General features: G+C 36.5%; 1 protein-coding gene across 1 annotated transcript; it reads left to right on the plus strand.

Annotated features, from left to right (window-relative positions):
• Positions 1-1,143: 1,143 nt before the first annotated feature.
• Positions 1,144-14,649, plus strand: LOC128015419 (28S ribosomal protein S9, mitochondrial-like). Its single transcript, XM_052599238.1, has 11 exons — positions 1,144-1,306; positions 1,798-1,980; positions 5,930-5,992; positions 6,080-6,110; positions 6,211-6,290; positions 9,872-9,957; positions 10,136-10,211; positions 10,305-10,473; positions 11,802-11,910; positions 12,426-12,595; positions 14,307-14,649. The coding sequence occupies exons 1-11, from the start codon at positions 1,208-1,210 to the stop codon at positions 14,396-14,398; spliced, it is 1,158 nt and encodes a 385-aa protein (XP_052455198.1). The 5' UTR covers positions 1,144-1,207; the 3' UTR covers positions 14,399-14,649.
• The last annotated feature ends 1,031 nt before the right edge of the window (positions 14,650-15,680 follow it).

Genomic DNA, 15,680 nt, shown 5'->3' on the forward strand with positions numbered 1-15,680 from the left:
ATGTTGTTTTGCTATGTCCCAGGCACTGCTCATTAAATTCGAATAAGAGTAAAATAGTCAAGTAATAAAAAAATAATAATAATTGTTTTCCTATTAATATTTTGTTAAATAAGATATTACTCAAATTGAGTGTATTGATCATTTTGTAATAAATAGTAATAGTAATTTGACATAGCATTCATTTGTAGTTAATATTGCAATTTATAGAAATGTTATATTACATTTTATAGAAACATCTGCTGTAGATAATAGTTGTAATAATAATAAAAAAGATATCAATGTGATTGAGAATGTAATTATATTTATTTTTTTAAGTTGAATACATTTTTCATTGTCACATTTTGTCATGCTTTTTGTGTTCTGCTTTATGTGTCCACTCCGTCTTGGGCTCGTCCACCCTATCATCTTGTTTTTTTTTTTTAATTATATTTAAAATAATAATGTAATCATACCTATATAATCCATTGTGCTAGGTGTGGGGACATGACATGACATAAAGTGAATGGTAAATTAAAATCAAAATGTGTGAGTATTGTGAGGGTTGAAAGGCACTCTATGGTGATTTTGACCCTACCACATAAAGTCAACTTCATAAATAGGCCTGTATCCATTGCGAACATAATTTATTACAAGTCTTAAAAAATAACATAAAATCATTGTTGAGCCACAACATTGTCAACATACCATAGTTTGACTTGAACTTCGCTGCGCTGATTTCTCAAGACTGCTGTACAGTAGAATCTTGAGCTCAAACAACGCTAAGAGAGAGCTTACGAATGGTCCAGACCAACATTACGAAAGTGTGACTTACAGAAGATATACTTAGCGTACGAACGTGTTGGGAATCGTGCCACAATGTTAGGAGAGAGGTTAAGGAATAGGTTAAGAACTACTTAGCGATAAGAACGTTTTGGGGAACCGGGCCCAGATTATTTTATGTTAACAAAAAAGTGAGGTCTGGAATTTGAACAGCTCGTGTGGAATTTTGTAAGATGTACCACTACAGTATGCAGAAAGGTATTTTTGTGAGTAATGAACGATCTGTATTTATTTATTTATTTAGTTATTTATTTATTTATTTATTTATTTATTTATTTATCTATCGATCGCTTGAAGTGATGAACGCTGAAGTGATGAACGACCCTTTTTGCTTCCAGGATGTGATGTAGTCTTCACTTCCTGTCTAAGTGTGTGTCGTCGTGCAAACATGGCTGCCTCCGGTTGCAGAGGCGTGAGGTCGATTTTATGGAAGTATGGGAGCTGCGCGAAGAATTTGTATGTGTCCCGATCAAAGATGGTCCCGCAGGTGAAATGCCTTCTTATTTTTGCTCCGGCACAGAGCCGTTTTTGCGACTACTCAGTAGTGTTCGGTAGTGTAGCTGCTGAGTATCATGTCCTTGTAACAGTATAGTGCTTTTGGAGTCTGTATAAAGTATGTAACGTTAGATTGACAAGATGAAGTGCTATCTTCCCGTTTCATTGCAGATATGTTCCGTTAATAACCTGCACTATTTGAACGGTTTATATTGTGTATTTTACGCAATACAGTGTCCTGACATGATGTCCTCTGTCCAAGCCAGCTAGTAACGTAGATAATACAGATGCATTTTAATTCAGAATATGAAGCAAGAGTATAATCATAACTTTTATTTAAAAAAGTAATTTTAATAGAATAAATTTTTTTACTGTTTTTGAATATTTCTTCTATACCATTTCATATGAGATTGATCACCAAAGTTGCTTGTCAGTGACAGATATTGATTCTTATTTGTTGTTTCTATTTTGTCTTAATTCCAGCTGCCACTCAGACAGATTTCTGTGGCATCTTCTTTATGGAAGAAGAACCTGGCAGCAGCAGGTCCTCAGAAATTCACACAGGAGTTCATCGACAAACAGCTGGAGGAGTTTGAAGTTGGCAAACGACATTTGGCTAACATGATGGGAGAAGACCCAGAGACATTCACACAAGAGGATATTGATGTGAGTTACATTTGTATTATATTCTGTTCTATTCTATTCTATTTTCAGTCTTATTCTGAATATTTTTCCATATTTTTATCTATCTATCTATATAAAGGGCTGCAATAAACAATTATTTTGATAATTTATTAACACTTATTACAATGATTATTTAAATAATCATTGATCATTTCACCATTTAATCAGTAGGCTTTGTTCTGTTATTCTGCTTTGACAATTAAATAAAATACTATTTATTACTATTTATAATACTATTTATAATAAAATGTATTACTAACTAATAAATAAAAAAGGTAATCACTTCAGGTTTTAAGTGAATGTCAAATGTCAAACCATTATATTACTGTATACTGTATTTCAATATATATATTTTATTTTATTTTATTTTTTTAACCATGCAAATAAATATATTTGGCACACAAGATGAATTAACTGTATGAAGAAAGTGGAAAAGTCTCCTATTGTAATTCATATATGGAACAAAATAAAGTGCTGCTAAGAGATTTATTTTCCATAAATGATTTTATTCACAACATTAGCTCTCTTAAATAACCTTATAGTGTTATAGTTATCAAAACAATCCTGAGCTAGATCAAGCTTTAATCTATGTAAACCAAACTATCACTATAATGTCATGATTTTGGTAACAGTTTATTTTAAGTTTGCCTTGTTACATGTTATATTTACTTACTATCATGATAACAATTAATTATGCATAATTGCATGCAAGTAAACCTAAAACAAACCCTAATCCTAACCCTTACCATATAGTTAGTAAACGTAATTAATTAATATTACTCCATACTTAAATGCATAATTACTCCTCAAAATAAAGTGTAACCATGAATTTTATTTTATTTTATTTTTTTATTGTTGTTGTATATACTATTCCATTATTAGTTGCTTCCCACCTGACAGCTACTTTTTAGCAGAAAATCGAGTTAATGAGATTGTTTTTTCCTCTTTCTTGTTTAATATTGTAAAGCTGCGTGCTTGAAATCAATCTGTTGTATAGAGCCCCATATAAATAAACATGACATTACTGGAGTGCCAGTTGCAGAGCTGGTGCAAACTAATCCACATCACTTTGATCCGATGCTTTCTTAACTGTGCTTTTCTCACTGCTGTCATTTTTGTTGTGTCTTTATTTCATTATTGAGAGGAAACACAGATATTCGTTGACAATTTTTCATGGTGTTGGTACTGCAGAAAGGCTGGTAACGTTGTTGTTTTAAAAAATTTAAGCATCAACTTGGTACCAAAAGTACCAATACTTTTTACGACACTAATGAAAAGTAAATGAAAGTGTGAATAATTTCTAAATACTATTGTTCATTAAGATTTTGTTATTATTTTTAACCTGTCTGTATCTTCTATAATTACACAGCAAAGTTAATATTCTAGAATAGTGTTTCTCAACCTTTTTGACTCCAAGCCCCCCCTGTCCACAGCAATATTCAAAGGCCAACTAGTCCTAGTTTTGTTTTTTTGAAACTTCTTATAATCTACAGGAACTCATAGAAAAAAGTAACTAATATAATTATAATGAAAATAATAACATTTCAAGTTTTTAGAGCCAAATGTTATTCATTTCCCCACACTTTTAAAGAATACATTTACAAGAATCTTAGTCATTTATGATTTACTGGATGAGAATTTCTATATACTATGTTTATTCCTTATAAAATGATGTTTTAAGATCTTCCCAATTAATATGACTTTTCCAAGTATTGAAATCTGTGAGAGCTTCTTCAACTACTTTTTGTAAATTTAAAGAAGAAAATAAATATCTTTTATCTCATTTAGTTAGTTTAGCTTATTTTATTGTTTTGTCAATCTGAGGGCCTAAGCTCCATTAGGATCCATTTTTCTTGCCTCTCTTTTGGTTTCCTTACATGTCTCAAAAGAAGGAAGGACGATTAGAAAACTTGAAATACAAAGACTGATACCATCTATATCATTGTGACCCCTCTGAGATAAAAGTTAAGTCATCAGCTGATGTCACAGCGAAGCTTCTTGGACCTGCTTAAAAATTGGCATACATTTACAAACAGCATTTATGTCCAATATAATAAATGGCCCTAATTGTTTTATCCAACTAATTTGGTCCAGTCTCTTGATTCTTAGCATTAATTCCCCAATCTCTGTCACCATTAATAAATTGAGTCCTCAGAGTAAGTGTGGCTAAAAGAAGCGGACACCTACCGTCCCTCTGGGTAAGGGGTGGAAAATGGCTGTGACTGTAGGGCACAGAGCAAGTACAGGATGGGGCATCTGTGTCGGAGCTGGCACTGGCGTGTCTGCCAAGCGCTTCAGCTGACATGACGTTCCCGTGAATGCACTGAAGGTGTGAAACAGCTGCACAGCAAGCGCTGCCAGGAGGAAGTAATTAATACAGACGGCAAGCCTCACCTGCCTTCTCCCGCGGTCTTTCGTCTACTCGCACACGCATTGCATTTGCACCCGTCAGGTGGGCTCTGACGTTCACAGAGTCCATGCAGCTGAAAATTGGGAAGAAATTTGCAGAGTTTTTGACAATTCCAACTTGAGCGAATGTTTAAAGGAGAGTGTCTCGAAGCACAGGTTTCAGACGTTTTGGAAAATAGTGCAAGTTATGTGATTTGCGTTCATGTAGCGTATTATTGGAGCTTGGCAGTGTGACAACTTATTTCAATTGATAATATCAGCTTGGGGATACTGGAAAATATTTCATTTTGTGTTCCACAAATACAAAGAAAATATACTGATTTCAGGCAACAACCAAGTAGACTATTTTAGGTGAACTATTTCTTAAACAAACATTTATTTATTTAAAGTCTCTAATGCTCACCAAGGCTGCATTTATTTAAGCAAATACAATATAAAAAAAAAAAAAATCATAATAAAATAGAAATTGAAAAATTGTGAACTTACCACAATTTAAAATGTGTTTTCTATTTTAATGCGTTTAATGGATTTTTGCTGCTTTTGTGCTTAAGAAGCATTTTATTTATATTATCAATGCTGAAAACAGTTGTGCTGCTTTCATGAAAACTGATTTTTTCTTAATGTATAGAAAGTTTAGATTTTTTTTTTTGTACAGTATGTGTGAACTTCCTTTAATGGTACAGTATTTAAGGGTCAGAGAGAGAGTGCAAATGATCATGTAAAATTGGATAATGACTAAAAAAAGAAACTACAAAAGCAACCGAAACAATGCTACAAAAGCAATGGGATGTGGCAGGATCAATATGGGTTCATGTATGTCCTTATCACCTAAGAAGGTCAGACACTTTTACATTTTCAGTGCTACATTTTTCATGGCACATGAAGCAAGTGGTCAGATGTCTCCAGAAAAAAAAAACTGTTTTGAGGGAGTGTGAGTACCAAGTTTGTTTGCACAGATTGGCCTTGTGTGAAGTTCAAGCAGCAGAGGTTTCTAGAACACTATGACGAGGCTAAACCTCCCTGAGGGAGTTGGGCCATATTGTTTTTCAAGGTATGAGCAGGTGCTGCCTTCATCTGTCACTGCATCCTGCACCGTTCTGTCCGTTCTCCTCTTTGTGTTGCTTTATTTCCCTCACCCTCTGGTTTTGATGGCCCAATACATGAATGTCGGTTCGCTTAGAGTGCATCTGCCATCACCTCACTTTTTTTTTCTTTTTTCTGTCTCTTTATCCTGAAAACAGGGTAAAAGGCCCAAATGTGGCCATTCTGATTGTCTCATATTATGTAAATGAAAGTTTTATGCCCTGCTGAATGCTGTCACTGGAATCATTTGGGTCTTTATGAGAGTTGCATAGAGAGACGTCTGGGGTGCACAATAAATATAACATACTTTATTGTCATACTGTTGCATATAATTTAAGAATTTAAAGTGTAATGTTTACTAAGTGACAAGATTGTTTGCCATTTAAATGGAGAAATAAATAAAAAAGTATGCAATCTGATTTGTTTTTTTTTTTTGTAGAGGAGTATTGCATATCTCTTCCCCTCTGGACTCTTTGAGAAACGAGCAAGACCTGTTATGAAGGTGAGATTTCATCCAAAGGTTTATTTTTTTTATTTTGATCATTTATTAGACAGTCAACATATTTATGTTCCTTTGTTTTTGTTTTAGCACCCAGAGGAAATATTCCCAAAACAGACAGGTATGTAAAAGCCTTTTAACTCTTTCTGTGCTCTTTGACACTGAATGTAAGCATGCTGTTATCTGGTAATGAACTTTGTGTGCCCTGTTCTCTCTTTTAGCTATCCAGTGGGATGCAGAAGGACGCCCTTTTCACTTTCTGTTCTTCACAGGGAAACAGTCCTACTATTCTCTCTTGCACGTAAGTTCATGCTCATATTAAATGCTTACATTCATCAGGCAAAACCAGAGTGTTCTAGATGATATATGAATAATAGTTGTTTATATACAATAGGTACCATATGGATTGCGGGATAGTTTATTTGTTAGTATTGGTCTATATTTAATACATTATTTAGATTTATTTTTTTTTTTTGACAAAAATAGTGTAATCAGTGGATGCTAGGGGATGAGTTAAAAAAATATTGATTTGATTTTGATGAACTGAGATCTTTTAGTCAATGCTGTTTTGAGTTGATGTCTGAACAAAACTTAATCTTTATTTGCAGTGCAACTATCATCCAATATTCACAATTTTGTGATTTGTTACTTTTGATATGAAACAAACCCTGAGATCGGTCAAGTTTATATCAAATTCAAACAATAAATGTAATTTTGATACTTTTAAAGATGGCTTGAAAAATCATTGTAGCCACCTCAGTTTAAGCTGTTAATTTCTTTCCCTTTACTACTAGTTATAGCACAAAATAAACATTAATAAACATCAGAAGGTATTTTGACAGAACCAGTACAGCTCACTAAATTGTATCATGTCTAATATAATAGCACAATCAGTGTATCTGCCATGAAAAGATGTCAAAAAAGTCTCTAGAAAAAAAAGAAAAGAAAAAAACGTCTAGAGAGGAGCATTTTGCTAAATATATGCACTATATTACATATTCATTACATTTTAACCTTTTTCTTTATTATTTAATGTATGTCTGAATAAGTCTGTCATGAACATGTGTTTTATTACTTCCACTGTTTAAATGAAATTGGAGAAATCTGCTATATGTGCTGTGATCTGCTATACAGAGTTTGAAATAAAACAGATATAATAGATTTAATTAATGTTCATAATTAAAGTTGTGTTAAAGTTCAATAAAAAAAATGTAAAACAAGTTTTGTTTCAGTAAAACAAAACGTATCTGTATAAGCCATAATTGTATATTTGTTGAAGTGGTTTGGGGAGAGATCCTGCTTTGTCTGCTCTGTGATTGAAGGAAGGGAGGGGCACAGACAGAGTATAGGTGGGGGCTAGAGGAGGGGCGCAGACAGAGAGACCTGGGTAGGGAGGCTGCCACTCAAACAAGACCTGGATGGGGTGATGGGGGAACAGCCCCTCTTCTCAGAGACAGGCTTTGTTTGACATTTTACACTTAGGCCTGGTTTCACAAACATGATTTGGATTAAGCCAGGATTAGGCTATAGTTCAATAAGCATTTAAGTAGTTTTTATAAATGTACCTAAAAAAGACTGGTGTGCATCTTGAGACAAAACAATAGCACTGACATATTTTAAGATTTATCAGTGCAAGTTTTCTTAAATGGAACTGCTCAGACATGCATTTTAGTTTGGGACTAAGCTTAAGCCTTGTCTGTGAAACCTGGGGTTAGTGTGCTAAATCATGAAACAGAACGGTTGGTGTTCAAATAAACCAATATAAACAGGAGATTGGAATGATTATGGTTAATGCAAATGACAGGAAGAGCGAGGAATGAGAGTTAGGAGGATGAGTGTGACAGAGCTCTTTCTCCTCCTTAAATCCCGTTTACAACAGGGAGCATCACACACTTCACTAGGCACGCCAGGGCTTTGTGATATTAGGTGTGTGTGTGTGTGTGTGCACGCGCTGTTTTTTGTGTGTAGGTGTGTGTGCCCATCAGCCTCAGGGGTTTTACTGTGATGGGAAGAGCCCCTGAGAGCCTCCTGCGTTAACCGCCTCTTTGTCACCACGGTTAATTCCTTTTCAAAGTTTGTTTGTTTTAGCTTATTTTTCCCTTCTCTACCATTCATCTATAAACTCGACCTTGGGCTAAGACGTCTCTCAGTAGCAGTTAGGAGTGTGTGTGTGCGAGTTGTCTAATGCGCTATTGTCCTCGGTGCGTCCGAGCCCCTCATCCTCCCCTTTGCCCTGCAGTGGCTGGGACCCCTGCTGCTAATTTAAATAGGTATGTCAAATCTGCCGGCGTGCACCAGCTCTCTCATCCAGCTTCGAATCATACGGAGGTGCTCCGCGTTCAGAAACCCTGCAGTGTGCAGAAAATAATGTACAACTGCAGATGGGAATCTTTTTCCAGCATGAGCAAAAGGAAATAAAATGCAAACTCACTAAGATACACAGGCAGTAAATATGGACATTTAAAGAAAGAGCCCGTCACCTTTTTCATAGAGTTATAGCTGATTGTTTATATTTGAATGTGCCTGTGCGACATTTGGACAAGCTTAAAAAACATTGTATTTTATTGCATAATTTGAGCTAAACAAGCGTGCTTTATGAAACAGTTGTTGTCAGATTTATTACATAATTTGAAATATATGGTTTAAACTTAGTTTTGACAGTATTTCCCATTAGCTGCCTGTGTGTGTTACCAAGATGGCCACAGAATGGACTTAGACTTAAAGACAAAGATAAAACATCTGACATTTTATACATAAATCAACAATTATTTATATATATAAAAAAAAAAAAAAAAAAACAGGCACATGACATTAGTACGTCCTGCTTTTTGCTGTAGGCCCTTCAACTTTAATCTTGACTTGTGTTGATAATACTGTATTTTCTACTTAACCTTCGACAAAAATCCCATGTGGGAGGAGTTTAGTCTGTACAATTTACCCATGATTTGTTGAATACAAGGAGCCTCGGCCAACCAAAAGGTTACATTGAAAGTTCATATCCAAAGCTCAGTCGAGGAGCCTCTCTCCCCTCCTCAAGGCATTTGAATTTTTCTGGATTCGTTATGCCGCTGTGATCACAAACGTGAAACGTGCATTCCCCCACTTTTTTACTTCTCCCTCCCCCCTTTCTTTTCTATTACTCCTCCTTTTTTGTGCTGAAAATTGGTTTTTGCCCGATGTTTGCTTTTTCGGTGAGTAGAGGTGGATTATACGCACTCTATCAGGACCGAATTAAACAAACAGCTGTGGGATAATTGAGGGGGAAATGATTTCTCGCACAGGCGTGAGGAAGGTGCCGACGTGAGCTGCATGCCAGCGCCGGGGCCCCGCGTCAGACCCCTGCTCCGCACCGCTCCAGCAACACCACGCCTGACGGGCACTACAGGCTCACGGGCGCGATGCCAATTTAGACAAGTGTGCCCGAGGATGCCATCCTGCTCCGCATGGCAGATTCTCCTGTCAGGAGGACGTGCGAGTGTGTGCGTGTGTGTTAGAAAGGAAAGAGAAAGTGCGGGGGGTTACGGCCCAAGTGCTCCCCAATTCAATTTTCCCTCCACACACACACAATTAAATCCAGCCAGAGCTGAAGAGAGCGAGACAGATGAGATCTGCCTTCATAATAGAGACTGTGTGTGTGTCTGTGTGTATCTGTGTGAGCGTGTGCATCGGGGATTTTCAAATCCCTGCTTTTGCTTGACTGCATCTTTTCTTTTGAGGGATTCCTGAATATCTATGAAGAATACCTCGTCCTTCATTCGGTGTATTATTCATTGACTTATAAGTCAACAGAGACCAAAGATTATTTCTTTCCCTTTTAGTAGTAATTCTGTTTTGGTATTGAAACCGATCCTTTTTCCATTTCTCTCTCTTCTGTCATTCTAGGATGTCTATGAGAAGATTCTCGCAATAGAAAGACACCAGGACAAGATGAGAAATAAAGGCCTCTTCGCATCAGATACCAAACAAATGTGAGCGTTACGCATTTAGCAAATGCTTTTGTCTGAAGTGACATACAAAAGGAGATCAAAAGCAGAGCCAGAATGTGTTAGAATATTCACGGCCAATCTAGAAAATAAACCCTTTTTAATTGATCTTTTCTCCGTAAAAGTGGTGAGTTTAATGGATAAACTGTTTGTTTCGTCTCAGATTGCTGACTGGGAGCAGGTGGCTGTTAAAAGAGGAAATCGAGGAGAATCTGGTAGAGAACATTTCGGATCAAGATGTAAGAACTAATAATTGTGATAATGTGTAATTCAGGATGGAAACACAAGAGGGCGCTGTTGGCAAACTAAGCGAGTTCTCTTATTTTGTGCAGTACCTGCGGTTGATCCAGCTGATGGAGAAGTTGTTGTCCATGCCTTACTGCTCTCTGGAGGAGGAGTTCATACTGAAGTTCCGCAAACAGCTGGAGGTTCAGTCCAGTAAATACCAGATCCCTGCCCTGCAGTACGACCCACAAGGAGTCGCTTTCAGCGTTGCAGATGGTGCGAGACTGACATTTCAAATAAACAGGCTGATTAAATGTTATCAGGATGAAAAAAAACATAATAATAATAATTTGTGAATATGCCGATAAGCATCATAAATGTAATCCACGCACCTTTTTCTGAAGTCTGCTGATGTGTTCTGTAGCCAAAACCTTCATTTTTCATATGTAGCGTATAGGCCTGATAATTCTGCATCTGTGATTATTCACGTTAACTGTAGTTATTTTGCACTTAAAATTCCAATGATTGCCATCCAAATTATGGAATCTTTAAGTAAATAGAAAAGCACTTTGGTCTTATATTGCATACGATGAGTGCCCAAAATTGAGTGAAAAACTAAGGACAAAAATATATCACTGTTGTGAATTAACTACTCACAAGACAACGATATTCAATTATTGTTATATCCTGGTGGCCTTAGTACTAAAAACCATTGTGAATTGAAAGTGTGATGAAGTCTAATATTTTGGATTTAATATTATTATTGTCTTTTACACCCATTTTTTCACAATCATTAGTGTTATGTTAGTATTTTTGTATATACTGTTAAAGTATTTATTAATATTTTTATTGAGCTTTTATTTTTATTCATGTGCTTTTGTAATGTTAGGTTGTTTATACTTAGTTATTTTTTAGTTTTACCAATTTGAGTACTTAAAAAAATTATTTTAGTTAACATTTCTAGTTTCCAAGTTAATTAATATTTCATTTTAGCTTTATTTCAAGTATTTCATTATTTATAATAATTTTAGTTTCAACACTGGTGCAACACCACATTTATTTGTATGACATTATAGTTCAATTAGTATAATTGGATTGCTACTATAGTTTATTTCTTTTTTTTTTCTTTGTATTTTTAGGCTTTATTTTAATTTTAAGTTTTTATAATTAAACAAAATTAATAAAAATAAGGAATTTTCCTTGGAGATATATATATATATATATATAATTTTTTGTATTTAGTTCATTTCATTTAAAATTTCAAATAGCAAAAAAAAAGTTTGAGTTTAATTATAACCCTGATTTATTAATACAATATAAGATTTGACAGCTACAGCTGACGAAAGATTTTCAGACATTCTAATCATTATTTTGATCTGTTCCTCACAACATGAGAGAAAGTAAATGATGGCAGCATTTTAATATTAGGGTGAGCGATTCCTTTAAGTCTTGCGTTCCTGTAAGTAAGATCTGAGAGTTCTCAGAGAGGTCTCTGCCTTGTCTCCCTCTTCTGGCCTTCTCCTCTGAAACTGTGTTTCTTCTGTGCACACTCACTTAATTCCCACATCACTCTTAACTTTTCTCCTTCTCTCTCCTTCCCACAGGCAGAAGGAAGACTGCCAAAGCCAGTATCACCCTCAGAGACAGTGGCTCTGGGAACATCACAATCAATGGCAGGAACTACCTCCACTACTTTCCTGTACTACAAAACAGGTGTGCACGAGGGTTGCCTCCGTTATGCATCGCATCTTTGTGGAAAGATCCTTTTAGCATATCAAAAGCTTGGATAGTTGTTTTTTGATATGCCACAAACGAGAGCCACACCAAAAAAATGTTCAAATCCAGCATCTGTGGTCCAGCATGCGTGGTGAGTGTGTTGGGTTTTTCTAATGTGGTTGAAAAGTTAATTACACAGATGAGTGAGCCGGAGACTTGGCGCTGTCAGCACGGGCTGGCTGCCCGCCCTTATCACTCCGTCCGCTTCACACAGGCCTAATTGGAGCAGAAGGGGAGTGTTGCTCTGTGTCAGCACTGGGGGCCATCCCCACCAGCGAGCACACACATACTAAAGCACACACTTGAATCGCATCCTCTCAATAGTTCTTACAGTGGTGGGATTATCACTTTGTCTAGATATGATGATACAGTCCTCAAAGGGAGATTTGCAGGTGTGTCATTCATACAGATGTTGAAACAGGTTCTTAATTCTTTCTCTTTCTCTCTGTCAGGGAGCAGCTGATGTTTCCTCTGCTCTTTGTGGGCATGATGGGCCGGTTTGACATTGAAGGCAGTGTGGAGGGCAGTGGTCACTCTGCTCAGGCTGGGGCTCTGCGCCTGGCCATCTCACGGGCACTGCTCAGCTTTGTGTCGGAGGGAGAAGTTGAAAAGATGAGGCAAGGTGTGTGACAACAAGCCTAAAGCATTAAACTGATATATGTGTGTATGCATATTCAGATATATTCTCATCTGCAATTTACTTGCAGCTTCTTTTATGTGGTAGTTATGCTGGGTTATTTCATGTGTACTATATGTTGAATACAGTGGAAAATAATTTTGTCAAAAGACTGAAAATGGACGGAAAACACATTAGTGATTTGTGTCATTTAGTGTGTAATATTTTTCTAATTTTTTATATTTATTCTAAATAATAGTTGGAAATTATGCAGCTATAAAGTTTCTGGAAAAAAAAAAAAGAAAAAAAAATATATATTCTTTTCATAAATTATACATTAAATTGATCAAGAATGACAGTAAAGACTTCTTTATAACTTTTCTGTTCATAATTGAATCTTGAAAAATTATAATAGAATATAGAATTAGAATCTTATAAAAATTAAGCCATATCAATGTCAGGATGAATGCTGATTTGAAAGATACATACACTTGAGCATGGAGGGCATACAGCCTTCATCCGAACGCTTGTAAAACAGACAAAGCTACTGAAAATGGGCAGTTGACAGGGTCTTGGCCTTTCGAAGTGCTATACCTAGAGGCTCTCTACCCATCACGAGCATGAAAAGAGCGCAAGAACGACTCAATTTGTGAATGCCACGGCTGCCATGTTGTCCATGTGAACGAGAACATGCTTGTGATGGACCTAAGTATAGAAACACTTAAGAGACAGGTGAACTGCTCCAATCACCAGGCAGGTCATCAGATACCTTTTCTCCATGTCGGTCCAGGCGCGGAATGTCGGACGACTTTTGCACAATGTTTGTGAGTCACTAAGATGAGTGTTGAGCTAAAGTGTGGAGGCTGTGCAGGAACACACGCTTTCAACCATAGTGGAAGTGGTCGCACGTGAAGCAGTGCTAATGTGCCAGATAATTTTACAGTGCAAATAGAGAGAAAGTATTCTGATAGGCTACAGCCCAGTATCTCCTCTATTCCATCTTGTCACACTGCACAGTGGAAAAACCATAGCACAAAGAGATCCAGTGATGGTGTCTGCAATAGACAGGGAAACAGTGAGAAGAGTAAAATAGTGCATAGACTTTGTATAACATTATGCAGCACGTTCCTCGTTCCAGGAACGGATGCTATTTTGGCCACAAGTTCTCTGGTTTTGCAGCTGGCTCAGGCTTTATGCAAGAGTTGAAAGCTGGGATAACTTCACATGCAGTAGCATGGAGCTATGCTAGCTGTAACGCCAGCCAATCTATTGGTCAGTGTAAGCAACATTACAAATCTAAAATCTCAATCCATTCTCCATAAAAAACGCGTAAGGGGATCAGCAAAAACAGATTCCATAATCCTATTTGGGGATGAATCAACGTGGAAGACTTAAGCATTTATAATGGAGAAAGATTCTGATGAAATGCTGCTCAGTGCCGCTTACATTGGGTGCTTTCCCACCATATTGGGCAGAACGCATGCTATTATTTCAGAAATTAGTACCGGTAGTCATTTAGTCATCTTGGTAATATTTGAGTTTAACTCCTATTACTAACATTGGCAGGCATATTAGACTGCACTTCAATGCACAGGTCCAATATTTTGATGTTTTGGGTCTTTTTTTAGTATTTATTTATTTGGTTTTCTTCTGTATAACAGCATGTCACAGATGCTGTTCGTCTGTCATCATCTGTTTTCTCTGACTACCCAAACAGCTGGCCTGCTGACCGCAGACCCCAGGATCAGGGAGAGGAAGAAACCAGGACAGGAGGGAGCGCGGAAGAAGTTCACTTGGAAAAAGCGCTGAACAGGAAAGGATCAAAACAGCAGGAACTTCTCTCTCTCACTGGACAATTGGATTATTCTGCAGACACTCATACCCATAAACCAGCCCTACTGCATCAAACCAGCTTGCATCAAACTATTGGTTGGTGGCACTGGACATCTGTGAGCAGACAGGAAATTTTTTTTCTTCTGACATTTAATTATTGTGCAAATTAAAGCTGTATTGAAAATGTTAATATAAACATCTTTCAATAAACGTTTGGTTTTTCATAATTGAATATTTTTAGTTTATTTTTTTCAATAATGAACCCAGCTTCCAGAATATTGGTTAGATTGCAATGCTCAATGCGACAATAATCTTGTTTTTGAAATTAATTATATTCATCAAATTGTTGAAATTATTAATTCGGCTAGTTTTAGATTTATTTTATTGTTTAATTTGATTTAATAATCGTATCACTATGTTTGCTGGGAAAGTTACTACATATATTACACCTCGGGAATGTGTCTAGCACACAGTGGCATCTACAATATAATACAAAATATTTTTAAAGTGCAGTTTCATTGTAAAACATTATTTACTTTACTATCTTTAGTACATACCACTGTAACAGTTATGCAGCATCAATGTTATACATGTATTTATTTTTATACTTTGTTGTATCAGACTGTCAGTCTTTTTAAACTATATTTGCATTATGTGCCGTTATCACATTATAAATAGCTGCATAGTGTTTTCTCCACCTTAAGTATTTTCAGAGCCAGTATTTATTTTTTAATCGAAAAATATATAACCCACACATGTATAACCTTTGAGAGAAGTTTACAGATACATGATAGCTCAAGTCACTACACTGTCTGCACACTTATTGCTCAAAAAAATCAACAATCACTTCATAGACGGCAGAGACAAACGGAGCTTGCCTGTGGCAAGCCATTCAGATCACTGACTCAAAGCCACTGCCACAGGCCTGTGATAATGACACATCCCTCCTGGACGCACTCAAGTATTTTAATTCATGGTTTGACATGCAGAATGACAGATGTCCTAACAGATATCTTCAACAGCTTGCTTAGCCAGGCAGTCATCCCCACATGTATCAAATCCACAGCAATCATACCGGTACCAAGGAAATCACCCGAGTCCTGTCTAAACGACTACCGTCCCATAACACTGACCACCATCATGATGAAGTGCTTTGAGAGGTTAGTCATGCACAACATCAAAACCAGCCTCCCCAACACACTTGATCTGCTCCAGTTTGCATACCATCTAAGCCGCTCTACAGACGATGCAATTTCCT

The sequence above is a fragment of the Carassius gibelio genome, chromosome A6 (genome assembly GCF_023724105.1).
Source record: "Carassius gibelio isolate Cgi1373 ecotype wild population from Czech Republic chromosome A6, carGib1.2-hapl.c, whole genome shotgun sequence".
Taxonomy (NCBI): Eukaryota; Metazoa; Chordata; class Actinopteri; order Cypriniformes; family Cyprinidae; genus Carassius; species Carassius gibelio.